This window comes from Pipistrellus hanaki (assembly GCF_964339955.1).
Source record: "Pipistrellus hanaki genome assembly, chromosome: 7".
In the NCBI taxonomy this organism is placed as follows: Eukaryota; Metazoa; Chordata; class Mammalia; order Chiroptera; family Vespertilionidae; genus Pipistrellus; species Pipistrellus hanaki.
In genome coordinates, this window is record NC_140509.1 from 2733379 (window position 1) to 2746783 (window position 13405).

The 13405-nt window shown below is 52.2% G+C and overlaps 1 protein-coding gene and 1 long non-coding RNA gene across 3 annotated transcripts in view; both read right to left on the minus strand.

The window, feature by feature from the left end:
- Positions 1 to 13405, minus strand: part of LOC311626233 — a 1185289-nt gene that overhangs the window by 47812 nt on the left and 1124072 nt on the right. The window lies entirely within an intron of this gene.
- DDX39B (DExD-box helicase 39B) lies at positions 5 to 12418 on the minus strand. 2 transcript variants are annotated; one of them, XM_084891191.1, is made up of 11 exons: positions 12261 to 12418; positions 10802 to 11131; positions 9645 to 9772; positions 9289 to 9381; positions 6187 to 6370; positions 5118 to 5236; positions 3011 to 3142; positions 1441 to 1550; positions 1203 to 1347; positions 949 to 1096; positions 5 to 213 (listed from the first exon to the last, which is right to left on the minus strand). In XM_084891191.1, exons 2-11 carry the CDS (start codon positions 11010 to 11012, stop codon positions 197 to 199), a joined length of 1287 nt encoding a protein of 428 aa, XP_084747317.1. In that variant the 5' UTR covers positions 11013 to 11131; positions 12261 to 12418; the 3' UTR covers positions 5 to 196. The 2 variants fall into 2 exon arrangements, with proteins under 2 accessions (XP_084747317.1, XP_084747318.1); XM_084891192.1 differs by lacking the exon at positions 12261 to 12418 and adding an exon at positions 11651 to 12061.

Here is a 13405-nt window from a genome sequence, read left to right on the forward strand (position 1 = left end):
GACGCATGTTTTTTGTTTTGTTAAAAAAGTTCTCACAAATAAGGAAGCGGGTGTTTACAAGTGGTAATGCCAGAGGGCAGGCCGGGGCGGGCTGGGCTGTCAGGGCTGGGGGCAGCAGTGTCTCCTTCCCCCCACGCCTGGTGCCGTCTCCTGAAGAGGGACAGACGGTCACATTCCAGAACATGCGCGGCGTCCTCTATCGTGTCTGTTCAACTGAAAGGAAGATGTGGTGGTTAGAACAGGACACGAGCCCGGCTGCTGGGGTGGCTCAGTGGTTGAGCATAGACGTGAACCAGCAGGTCACGATTCGATTTCCAGTCAGGGCAATGGCATTGTGGGATCGATCCCATGTGGGGGTGCAGGAGGCAACCGATGAATGATTCTCATCACTGATGTTTCTCTCCCTCCCTCCCTCCCTTCCTTTCTAAAATCAGTATATCTTTAAAAAAAAGAAAAGAGTAAGACATGAGAAAAGCGAGGCTGGCAGAAACATGCTGTGCATGCAGATGTCTGTGTAGGTCTGGTCCAAAGAGCAGACTGGGGGAGCGAAGAGATCCCAAGTGGCCGTGAACTTACATCCCATCAGGGCTGAGCTAGTCAGGTGCCACTCTGTCCTAGGGCAGCGGTTCTCCGCCTTCCTAACGCTGCGGCCCTTTAATACAGCTCCTCAGGTTGTGTTGACCCCCAACCATAACATGATTTTTGTTGCCAGTTCATAACTGTAATTCTGCTACTGTTATGAATTGTAATGTAAATATGTCTTTTCCGATGGTCCTAGGCGACCTTGCTAGTGGCTGAGAAGCGCTGCTGTGGAGCCTGAGACCATCGAGACGTTAGAAAAGGCTGTGAACCACCGTACGAGGGGCTTTCCCCACACCACGGGGTTAAGGAAACAGCAGGGAAGAGGAGGTTGTCATGAGGCGGGCCGTTCGCGTCATCAATACTCACTGTAGGAGGAGATGTCTATCTCATCAGGCAGCTCACTAATATTGACCTCAAAGCGATCCTGCACATCATTGAGGATCTTGGCGTCATTCTCATCTGACACGAACGTGATGGCCAAACCCTTGGTACCAAACCGGCCTGCTCTGGCCACCTGGAAGGAGACAGGAGGCAGGACAGGAGGGAAGAAGACGCATGCTAAGACGACAGGGAAAACAGGGGCGGGCGAGGCCACCGAATGGCCGAGGGGGCGGGCTTACCCGATGCAGGTAGGTGTCCGAGTCCTCAGGCATGTCGTAATTAAAGGCAATGTTCACCCTCTCGATGTCCATGCCTCGGCCAAACAGGTTGGTGGCCACAAGAATTCGTCGTTGAAAATCTTTAAATTGCTGATACCGAGAAAGCCTTTATGAGAAAGGAAATTCAAAAATGATGAGTCCTTTCTCTCAAGTGTCTTCCTCCCAAGAACACAAAGCATCTTCCCCATTTCCAACTCACCTCTCCTCCTGGGGCATCCCGCGGTGGATGGCGATGGCCGGGAAGTTCTGCTCCACCAGGAGCTGGGCCAGGGCGATGCAGCGCTGCACAGACTTCACAAAGATCACCACCTGCGCGCGCGTGTGTGATGTGGGTCCATGCGAGTGTGAGGTTATGTGAAAAAGGAGTTTTCAGTAATTACTCATCCAAAGGAATTCCTCAGGCCCTATCATACGTTTCCTCCTCGGCTCTGAATGTAACCTTACCCCAAGTCTAGATAAAATTTATTGCAAACAAACTCAGTAATAGCCCTAGCTGGTTTGGCTCAGTGGATAGAGCATAGGCCGGTTGACTGAAGGGTCTTGGGTTTGATCCCAGTCAGGGCACATGCCCCGGTGGTGGGCTTGATCTCCAGTGGGGGGGTGAAGGAGGCAGCCGATCAATGACTCTGTCTCATCACTGATCCCCCCCCCCCCCTGAAATAAAACAAAAACCCTACATAACAGGTAGTGATGAAACGTATCTCCTCAGGAAATAGTACATGAAAAACAAATTTAAAAACCTAAACGGATGATCAAGATATTTCAGAACCATTACAACCTTATTAAAACCCTTTCAGGAGTCTTTTTTATTTTTATTTTAAAAAATAAATTTTAGCCGAGACCGGTTTTGCTCAGTGGATGGAGCGTCAGCCTGCGGACTGAAGGGTCCCAGGTTCGATTCTGGTCAGGGACATGTGCCTTGGTTGCGGGCACACTCCCAGTGGGTGGTGTGCAGGAGGCAGCTGATGGATGATTCTAATTTCCGACACTCTGTCCCTCTCTCCTCTCTGTAAAAAAAATCAATAAAACATATTTAAAAAAATAATTAAAAAAAATAAAATAAATAAAACACACAAAACAAAACAAAAACACACCCTTTCAGGGTTTTATTTTGAGGTTTGCTTTTATTCACTGAGTACCTGTCTGTGCCAGCAATGGAACAGAACAGCAGCTCCCACCTTGCTCATGCTAAGCTCCAAGACATGTATGTTCTTCTTTAAAAGAATTTAATGCCCAGCCAGCATGGCTCAGTGGTTGAGAATCGACCTAGGAACCAGGAAGTCATGGTTTGATTCCAGTCAGGGCACATGCCCAGGTTGCGGGCTCCATCCTCAGTGTTGGAGTGCAGGAGACAGCCCATCCATGATTCTCTCTCATCAGTGATGTCTCTCTCCCCCCCTTCGTCTCTGAAATCAATAAAAAAAATATATTTAAAAAAGGTTTTTTTCACTTAAGCCTTGGCCTGGAAGCACAGGCGGTTGGAGCACTGCCCAGTACACCAAAAGAGAAGTTGCGATTCGATCCCCAGAGTACATAGGTAGGTTACAGGTCTGAGCCCTGGTTGCAGCGCACACAGCGAAGCAACAGACTGATGTCTCTCTCTAGAGCCAACAAAAGCACCGTCAGGTGGAGATTTAAAGAAAAAGATTTCGCTTGAGACGTCGCCACCACCCTCACATCACCGCGTGGTGTCCTCTACAGCAGGGCAGAGAGCACGCTGGCCTGGCCGCCACGGGGATGGCTCATCCTCCCGCGGGACTGCAACTGACCTGGTTGAACTCAAGGACATCCAAAAGGTCAAAGAGCTTCCGGTTCTTCTCGTTGTCCTTCAGTTTCACGTAGTACTGCTGCAAACCATGCAGCGTCAGCTTCGTCTCATCGTCCACGAAGATCTCCATTGGCTGAGGGGGGGAGGCAGGGGTGGGAACGAGGAGGGCAGAGTGGGGGGGTTAAACCTGGGGGGGTGGAGGCAGTTGATCTCCAATACACCCCGTGGGGGGAATGGGGAGAAGAGAAGACTGAAAACTTCACCCCACTCCCAAAAGCATGCCCATTTCACGTGGTCTCTTCCACCTCTGACCTAATTCCCTTCCTTCCTATCAATGGAGTTCTAAGAATGCCCAACTGAAAACTGTCAGAGGAGGAACTTGCAGGGAGGAAAAGGAGCAGAGAGACCACCCCATGGCAAGATGCCATTACCTCAAATGGAGGCGGGGAAAGAACGTCCGTACAAGATTCTCAAAGGGAAACAGGACTCCACACCCGGGAAAGCCTGGGAAACACTGCCTGGGCGTCAGGACACCTCCACCAGCAAGCGTAAGAACGCGAGGCAGAGGCCCTCCGCTGGGAGCCACGTCCTCGTGAGGAGGCTGGGAACCCTCCATGGACATGACCACGTGCCATGAGGAGCAGCAGAAACGATTCAGCCACCAGGGCATCGCTCTAGGTGACACTGGTCTCTGAGCTAAGACTCCAGCCGCCATCGGCAGTGCCACATGGAAGGCATCAGGAAGTGGTGCTAAGAAATCAGAGCTGCCTGGCTCAGGGGCTGAATGTCGACCTACAAACAGGAGGCCGCGGTTCGATTCCTGGTCAGGGCACATGCCTGGAGTTGCAGGCTCGATCCCCAGACAGCTGACCAATGATTCTCTCTCATCATTAATGTTTCTCTCTGAAATCTTAAGACGTTTTCTAAAAGAAATTCAGAGCTGCAGATACGCACTTATGTTTTTACCCTTGAAGGGGAGGAAGGTAGCATCAAAAGACAAATTACATTTAATAAAAGAAAAAAACTTTAAAGGTAGAAATTGAGACAAGCCCAGCTCCCGAGCCCACATTTCTGAGCCTCTCCGCCGCCGCGGGCGCAGGAACGTTAGGGCCCGGGGCAGAGGCTGCGGGTCACGCCAGAAGCCAGGCGCCGGCAGCGGCTTCCCTAAACGGTCTGTGGCCTCCGAAACTCCCGGCGGCCCAGGTCCAGCCACAGACGAGGAGCTTCGCCCCGTGGGAGCGCAGAGCCGGGAGGCAAAGCCACTCCAGGGACACAGGGCGCCGGCCCGGCGGTCCCAGCCAGCGGAGCGCTGCCCTTTCCGTGCCCTCCCCCCCTCAGCCACCCCGCCCGCCCCACACGGAGGGTGGAAACAAGGAGCACGGCACGCCTTGCTCAGGAAAAGACCGGGAACGGAAAAGGAGGCTGGCTGGGTCCTCAGCTTCCTGGGCAGGTTTCCCGCGGCCTCCGCTGCCGCCATCCGCCGTGCCGTCCGCATTGCCCGCTGGCCACCGTGCTTCTCTGCTGCCGGCGCGTCCCATCAACCGAGGTTCCACGTGGGTGCGAGGAGGTTCGGGTGGGAGGGCGTAGGGGCCCGGGGACTGAGGTGCCAAAGGCCCCCACCCCTGGAGGTGGGGAGGGAGCGGATTCATTTGTGCTGTTTGCTCTTCGTTCGCACATGCCTTGCCATCTGTCTGTCCCTCTCTTGCTCTCCTGCCACCGGGAGGTTACGAGTTTTGGGGAGCAGAAGGCTCCAGCTGTATGCTCGATGCCACCTTGAGTGTGCGTGGCTGTAGGGGACGTGTAGGAGACGAAGGGTGGGTGGTAGGGCAGAAAACCCTGCCCTCCCCCAAAAGGGAGAAGAGGTTCAAAAATGCTGTGATTGAAAAAAAAGCCGAACACTACCCGCTCTCACGTTAACCCGACCAAGTCTTCCGGAATGTCCCTGGCACCCGCGCAGACCCTAGCGCTAGCTGTCCCTGCCTCCGCGGTCTCTTCAGGGAGTCGTCACTCCCAGCCGGGCTCGAAGGACAGGGAGTCTGGAGGGAGCGGGCCCGCAGGGGAGGAGGCGGTGGGCGGGAGTGGAGGGAGAGAAGGGAGAAGGTATTTACGTCTTGCATGAACTTGCGGCAGACAGGGCGGATCTCTTTGCTCAAGGTGGCACTGAACATCATGACCTGCTTCTCGTGGGGGGTCATGCGAAAAATTTCCTGGACATCCCGACGCATGTCTACAAGCAAAGGGAAAGCACGGTCACAAAGACCCACTGAGACGGGCAGGCAGAGCCGTCAGGGCAAGATCTGCCTCAGGCCCCTCTACTCTGTTTCCTCTAAGCCTCACGCAATCACAGCCACAGTGATAATCCAGTGCGTTAAAAAAGCAATGAACTTGGAATCAAGATTTGAGACCAGTTGTTTTAAACAGGCAAGAAATATGATATGAGGGTGCCCCTAAGCCTATAACTACGGAACTGGGAGAGCCCACCACGGAGGCCCCAAGAGTAAGACCTTTGAAAACACGTTACAAGTCCCTTCTCTCACCCTCCCCAAGCCCCGGCTCCCCGCACCCATGGCACTCCTGGCCATTCCAGCTGCCAGTCTGCTCCCTGCTCCCTGCGGGTCACTTTTCAGCAGCCAGGAAATATGACACTGCCCGCTACCTGGAGCCCATCTCACAGCCTGCCAGCTACAACAGCCAAAGATCGTTTGGAAAGGCTTACCCTAAGGCTACATCCTCCCCTATTCTCTCCTCCAAATTTGAGTTCTTAGAATATTTTCTGTGACCCCCTTAGCACACTAGAATACCAAGCCACACAAACGCCCAGCCCAGCAGCACTCTCCACGTTAATCCTAGCACTTAAGTCTACAGATCTATTCAGCTAGGAATTCTCAGGGTGTATGCTGTGCGAGGATGTCGGAGGGTGGCCCGTCCCTCCTCCAGTTTGGCATCTCCCCTAAGACATCCAGGAGGGGGAGCTGAAAAGGAGGGGTGATGTGACGGAGGCCACTGCCAGCAAGTCACAGACGGAAGGCCCTTCTTCCTGAGCACCGCAGCGTCAAGACCAACCGAGGGAGCCAGCGCCCTCGTGAGGGTGGCAGGTGAAGGGCCGTCCTGCATGACTGCTCCTGTACCAACCAAAAGGCACTTGTTCAGAGGCCCAGGCCCAGCACTGCCACTCACCGAGCTGTTCAAGCATCTTATCACATTCATCCAAGATAAAGTGTTTAATGTGTTTGAGGTTGAGGCTCTTATTTCGAGCTAAGGCTAGGATGCGGCCAGGGGTCCCCACGACGATATGCGGGCAGTTCTTCTTCAGCACCTCTTCGTCCTTCTTGATGGACAGGCCTCCAAAAAACACTGCCACCTGCCAGCGGGGAGAAGGCCTGACAGTGAAACTGAGTCCAGTCCCTCCGGTCCCCCTTCTTCCAGCTCCATCTATACCACCTCTTGAACATTCCAGAGCTAAAAGGAACATTGAGGGCCATCTAACCTAAAATTACATCCCCAACACTGAGGGAGAAACCAGTGACTTGCCTGAGGCTACAGGGCTGACCCGAGCAGTGAGGATAAGCCCCCAGCCCCCCCGCCTTACCCTAACCGCTTCCCTCCCAGGACTCTAAGAATGAGAACAGCAGGACACCAGGTCAAGGACCACCACAAAGCTCAGGGAACATCAACCCGGATGTTTAAATCCCTTTGCTCAAGTCCTGTGTAGTTACTGATTGGGGCTAACCAAACTACTCCATGTTAAACCATTTGGGGAATGGTTGTTGAGGATCTGGGACTTAGAACTGCTTTCTAGTTTCAAGAGGGGAAGATCAATCAAGGAACCTGGCTCTCATGACCCTTGTCCTGTAGCACGTCACCAAATGTGGGACCCAGGTTTCTAACAAAACAGGAGTACAGGACACCCGTGAGGAATTCTTGCCAAACACTTGCTCACAGGCATACTGGGAGGCAAGTACAAGCTAACTGCCAGAGGAGGAAGGAGACAGGCTCAGGGGGTGGGAGCATCGGCCTACACACCATAAAGGCCGTGGGCTCCACTAGTCAGGGCCAGGCGCCCACAGGAGACAACCCATGGCGGTCTCCCTCACATCAATGTCCCCCCGCCCCCCTCAATGAAAAGCATACCCTGGGGTGCGGATTTAGAGTAAACCAGAGGAATCCAGAGGCAGGGCCTTCTGTAGAACGGGCCCAGCCTCTTCAAGTCACTGTAGCATAGTTTTGGGCAAAAGTAAGTATCATGACAATTTGCATTTGATCTTGACACTAAGAATATAGGCACAAAGGTGATGAGTTGGGCTGACCCCTAGTCAAATGGCTAGGAGGAAGTGCAATCCTAGCTCACCACAGAGCTCAACGGTAAATGTTTCCACAGTTTTAGCAATAGAAACTGCTTCCTGGTTTCCAAGTTTTAGAAACAACCCAGACAAGACTGCTCGGAGAAAGGGCAGAAGTCAATGCTATTGACACAGACAGTGTAAAAACAGAGGTATGCATAATGTGGACGCCTACATATATACAACATTCAGATCATACTTAGAGAATTAGAATTAATGTTTCAAAACAATAAAATGAGCTGAGTAAAAAAGGCCTATAAATTGGTCAGTTGAGGAAACAGTGCCTGATGCTTCATTTTACAGCAGAATTTCCAAAGGGTGGCGGTGACTCTCTCTGGGAAGAAGGCCAGAGGGAGGACACAGCCCTGCACCGAGGCCTTCTCACCAGGCCGCCGCCGCCGCACCACGCTCGCTGAAGTAGTTAACGCTGTGTCTAAACCACAGAAACAGGGCTGCGGGCTCTGTCCCTGGTAAAGGGCATCTAAGAGGCAGCTGACCAATGTTTCATTCTCACGTCCTTGTTTCTCTCTCTAAAAAAAGTCAATTAAAAACGTGTATAACAGGAAAAACTGTAACAATCTCAACAAAAGTATTCTTTTTTGTTGTTGATTTCAAAGAGAGGAAGGGAGAGGTAGGAAGATCAATGAGACAATCGTTCATCAGCTGCCTCCTGCACACCCCTCCCTAATGGGGGTCCAGCCTGCGACCCCGACCAGGAATCAAACTGTGATCTCCACAGGTCAATGCTCCACCACTGGGCCACACCGGCAGGGTTGTGTTTTGTTTTGTAACAACATTTTGGTTAGTAAAGCCATAACCTGTAGGCAGTTTTCATTTTCAACCATAAAGTTTTCTTTTTAAGCTTCACTCAGTATGTTATTAGTACTGATAACTTTTTTAAAATAATTATTTATTGTTGAAAGTATTACACACGTCCCTTTCCCCCCCAATCTCCATCGCCCTATTGTCTGCCCCTCCCCGCTGAGGTTCCGCACTCTGCTCCAGGCTTCCATGGCTCTAGATCCACTCCATTCATCAGTTTGTTACTTAGATTCCACCATATGAGTGAGATCATGTGACACTTGTCCTTCTCTGACCGGCTTATTTCACTTAGCATGATGCTCTCCAGGCCCCTCCATGCTGTCTCACAGGGTAAGAGATCCTTCTTTTTCACTGCTGCAGAGTGTTCCATGGTGTAAATGTCCCACAGCTTTTTATCCACTCTACTGATGGGCACGTGGGCTGTTCCCAGATCTTAGCTATTGTACATTGTGCTATGAACACAGGGGGGCATACATTCTTTCAGATTGGTGCTTTGGGTTTCTTAGGACACATTCCTAGAAGTGGGATCACTGGATCAAATGGCAGTTCCATATTTAATTTTTTGAGAAAAATATACTCTTCTTCACACCATCCTAACCAGTAAGATTGGAGGCTATAAATATCAAGGTTATATCATGGAGAACAACTTAGGCCAACTTTGTTATGGCTCCCAGACATTTTAAATTTTCTCCCACTTAAGTCACATCCACTAGAGCCATTTTGGAGATCCAGCATTCTCTTGCCATACATCCCCAAATTCTCAAACTGTCACCAAAAGCACACTGAAATGATTCAGGTTAAGAAAGCAGTAAGCAGGCCAAAACCGGTTTGGCCAAGCGGATAGAGCGTTGGTCTGCAAACTGAAAGGTCCCTGGTTCAATTCCGGTCAAGGGCACGTACATTGGCTGTGGGCACATCCCCAGTAGGGGGTGTGCAGGAGGCAGCTAACTCCCCATTCCTCTCCCTTCCTTTCTGTAAAAGTTTGCAGGTGGAATTGAGGTTCAGTACAGGTATTGGAAGTTAACATCTGTGGGACATGAAGACTGATGGTCTGTGAGTCCCAAATGCCTCAAACTATCCACACCCCCATTCCCCCCAGGCTCTTACCCTGCCTTACCTTGACATTGGGCATGTACTTAGAGAAGCGCTCATACTCCTTGCTGATCTGAAAAGCCAGCTCCCGGGTGTGACACATCACCAGCACAGACACCTGGGGGGAAGTGGAAGGTAAGTGTCTCCCTTCACTACCCCTCAGGGGAACTGACTACTACAAAAACAGACCTGCAGATCATAAGTGACTTCAATTCTGAGATCTAAATCATTAACCCCACGACTCCTACAAAATACTCCCCTTGGCCTCAGGGGCGACAGAGGTCATCTGAGCGACAAGCACCCATGGTTGTGAATACCTCATGTGGCTGAGTAAAACACTCTGCCCCCACATTCCTAACCCAAACGCCCGCCCAGCTGTACCTGCCCGGTGACCGGCTCCAGCTGCTGCAGCGTGGCCAGCACAAACACTGCCGTCTTCCCCATGCCCGACTTGGCTTGGCATAAGACGTCCATTCCCAGAATGGCCTGAGGGATGCACTCATGCTGAACTGGATATAGAAGAAAAAAGATAAATTGGGACTCAATCTCCAGGTAACATTTTTCACCAGTCGCACCCATTTCATGCCGCCGAATTCTTAAGTGGTTTTTGTCAATTTCTAGACACTTTCTATCTCTATGCTCCTTCAAATTCATCCCCAAATCAGACCCTCCTAGTCCCTTCTAGCTTTAGCTTCCTCCCGCACCAACCAAACCGCCTTCTATGCCTCCTCCCACAACTACCCATTTGCATCTACCAACAGCCCATCTTTGGTGCTTCCGGCTGCCCTTATTTTCCTTCATCTTAAACAACCCATGGCATTTGCATGCCTGCTACTGGCCTATCTCCTGCTTAGACTGCCATCCCTTGGATCATGGAACCCTGTAACCTTGCACTAAATGAAGGACTTGGTACCTGACCCAGAAGCCACCCACCGTTAGAAGAGCCATAAAGGTCTCCAGAGACCAGAGTTGGCCTTTTCCAAAAGAGAACTAAAAGTGCGACCAACTCCTCTCTGGAAATTTAAAATTACAAGTTAAAGCGACAAAATTCAAAGCTAGAAGACAAGGGAAAAACCAGTCAAAAAAGTGAATTACAGACCTGTAAGTTGCTTTTGTTTTATGCTATCCCATCCTAAATAATAAAAGGCCAATATGCAAATTGACCAAATGGCAGAACAACCAATTGCTGTGACATGCACTGACCACCAGAGGGAACACTGTTCAGCCAGAAGCAGGGCTCAGCGCTGGCAGGCCTTTCCCACCTCCATAGCAGTGGGACATCCCCCGGGGGCTCCGGGACTGCTAGAGGGTGCAGGCCGGGCTGAGGGACCAATTTCGTGCACCATGAGTAAAAGACAACCTATATAAACCTCTTCTAATTCTAAAACACTTTCTGGGACTCCTGGTACTTCCTTACTTCGTGGTCTATTCTAAATGCAGGTCTGTGTCACTGAGGGACCATGAACACATCTTTCCAGGATCATTATAAAGTGCTCAGGATCATTATATGAGTACTCTATGCCCAAGAGAAAATTTACCTTCTGATGGATGCTCAAAGCCACAGTCAACAATGGCCCGGAGCAACTCTGGCTTGAGCAGGAAGTCCCGAAAGCCAGAGCTATGGATGGAGACGTAGGAGCCCTTCACATCCTTCTTGGCAGGGGCCTCAGCCCCATCTCCCCCAGCCGCGGTTTCCACCTCATCATCTTCATAGTCCAAGAGCTCGTTGTCCACATCGTTCTCCGCCATAACTGGGCCGGCAGGGGGAGGAGCGAGGGTCTCCGAATGGGTTCACGCAGATTAAGTGAAAACAAAGGAGTAAAGTGGGGCTTAAGGAATAGAAGATACACTAGTTTCTGGCAGAAGAGCTAGGGAAAAAAAACACAAAGAAACAGGAAAAAACGGACATCAGTCATGAGCAGAGCCTTCGCCACTTCTTTTCCATCCCCACGCCCTTCCCACCTTCCCTAAACTAGGAAACCTTTACCTGGGTGAAACAGTAACAAAGGAACACAAAACAAAGGCAAGAGTGACAGGGCCTGGGGAAGGGGTTCCAGGGGAGGCGGTCAGGTCACAGGCTCCAGCAAGATTAGGAACAGACGGTGGGAGAGCAGCTTAGGAGCTCGTCCCTGACAGCGAGGAAACGAACAGATGAGAAAAAGCAGATGCCAGGAGTGGAGACGGAGAGAAGGGGGCCGTCCCGAAACCCTCCACGGAAGACCCGCGCTTCCCTGGCCGCAAGCTGTCAAGCCCCCGCGCAGCAGCCATCAGTCCAGGGTGATAGATGAAGGTCATCACTGCGCAGAGCGCTCACCTCTCAACATGAGAACATCATGTGGCTGCCGCTCACCCCCACAGCCCACCGGCCTCCCACTCAGCAGCCCCACCTGCGGCCTAGAACTCCGTGGAATGAGCCAACGGCGGGGGTGGCTCCGCCGAAAGCATCCAGCTCTCCAGCACTCAATCGTCAGGGCAGAGGGCGGCCTCGGCCTGCAGGCGAGCCTTACCGCGCGCCTCCACCGCCGCGGTCACCCGCAGCGAGCCTCTCCGAAAGCACACATCTCCCCAAAGGACTTGCAAAGCGCTCCCAATGAACGCGGGCCAGCCGAGGTAGGAAGTCCAACTAGGCCCAGAAGCGGGCTCCTCCGAGTCCCACGCCGGCCGAGAGGACCCAGAAACGAGGGGAGGGGAGGAGAGCCCCGCCCAGCGCCGCCTCTGCCCGTCGCTAGGACCTTTCGAAAACGAGGCCGCCGGAGGAGCGTAGAGCTAAGGGGACAATGGCGCGAGGCCACCATCTTGGATCGAGCCTTTTTAGCTTCCCTACCTCCCCCCAGGAGCTCTTTGCTCTCGAAAGGGATGCAAGTGATGAAAATAACGACCCAACGAGGCCCCAGCGACCAGGCCATCGCCTGTGGAAGGGGTATCAGGACTCCATACGGCAGGATGGCTGCAGGGAAACGCAGATGGAAATGGATGGTACCGAGGGCCAAATCTTACCTGAGCAAGGCGAACGCGTATGGCGGCAGCAACAGCGACGAAGGAGGCAATCTGCCTTCACTTCCGGTTCCCAGTTTCTCTCTACGCCGGCCTTCCGCCTTCTCGGCAGCTAGCGTCAGGCTCAAGGGACCGGAAGAGGGACCTTCCGTGGATCTGTAGTTCCGGGGGCTCTGGGGTTGCCTTTAGAAACTGCCTGTCTGAGGGTTTTTTTTTTAAAAGCCACTTCTAACTCCTTCGCTATTGCCTGTAACAAAAGACATAAAGGAAACTAGCATCAGCATCCCCTCTCACTAGCATCCCCTTTCTCTTGTTCCACTTTTCTCCACTCCCCTCGCTTCCTCGTTTAGGTTCTTGCCACGCAGGACTTCTCTCTGGGCACCCCTCGGTGGCGAGCGAGGCTGGCGAGGCTGCGGGTTCCCACGGGGTCCTCGGCCCGGTAGTCAAGGTGACCTGGGGCGTCCGCGCCGGAGATAGGCAGCCGTGGGGGCCGCGGCCTGACATTTGCCCAAAAGTAGTGTTAGCGCATCTATAGCACATGTACCAAGGGCCCTAAGCTGGCGGGCGGGGGCTGCGAGTCAAGGCGTTCTGAACTCAGAGTGGCAACGGGGTCTAGGTTGGGCCCCAAGTGTTAAATGATAGGGCTTGAGGGTTATGCAACATTCCCCAAGTACTGTTAATGCCACTAGAATGTTGTTAGCCCCACCCCGATAGCCCCATTGTTCAGCATGGATTTTTTCATGAATGAAGCATCTGATACCCTGTCTTTGATATGCTATAGAAACCAGACTTGATGTCTGCTGCTTAACAAAAATTACAACAAACGTTCGGCCCTGTAGCTGTTATTAAACAATCATTTAACAGGAGTGGAGACCATTATTCCCATTCCATTTACAAGCAGACTGAAGAGAATAAAGCAACATGTGGGAAGTAATACAGCTAGTAAGGTGAGGACAGAGCCAGGATAAAAACAAACACCTCTTATTCTGTACTAGAGGCCGGGTGCATGAAATTCCTGCTCTGGGGGGTGGGGGTGTCCCTCAGCCCATCCTGCACCCTCTGGCAGTTGGGGAGCCCGATAAGCTGGCAGTCTGACATCCTTAGTGCTCCCACCATCACTGCTTTGCTCGCCAGCCGTGAACCTGATT

Bases quoted from the DNA above. Each gene is read 5' to 3' on its own strand.
- DDX39B (XM_084891191.1), bottom strand. From the start codon at position 11,012: ATGGCGGAGAACGATGTGGACAACGAGCTCTTGGACTATGAAGATGAT. The intron at 9,382-9,644 runs GTACAGCTGGGC...ACTTCCCCCCAG, and splicing joins TGGAGCCGGTCACCGGGCAG to GTGTCTGTGCTGGTGATGTG. The intron at 3,143-5,117 runs GTAAATACCTTC...TCCCCCCCTCAG, and splicing joins GCCGCAAGTTCATGCAAGAC to CCAATGGAGATCTTCGTGGA.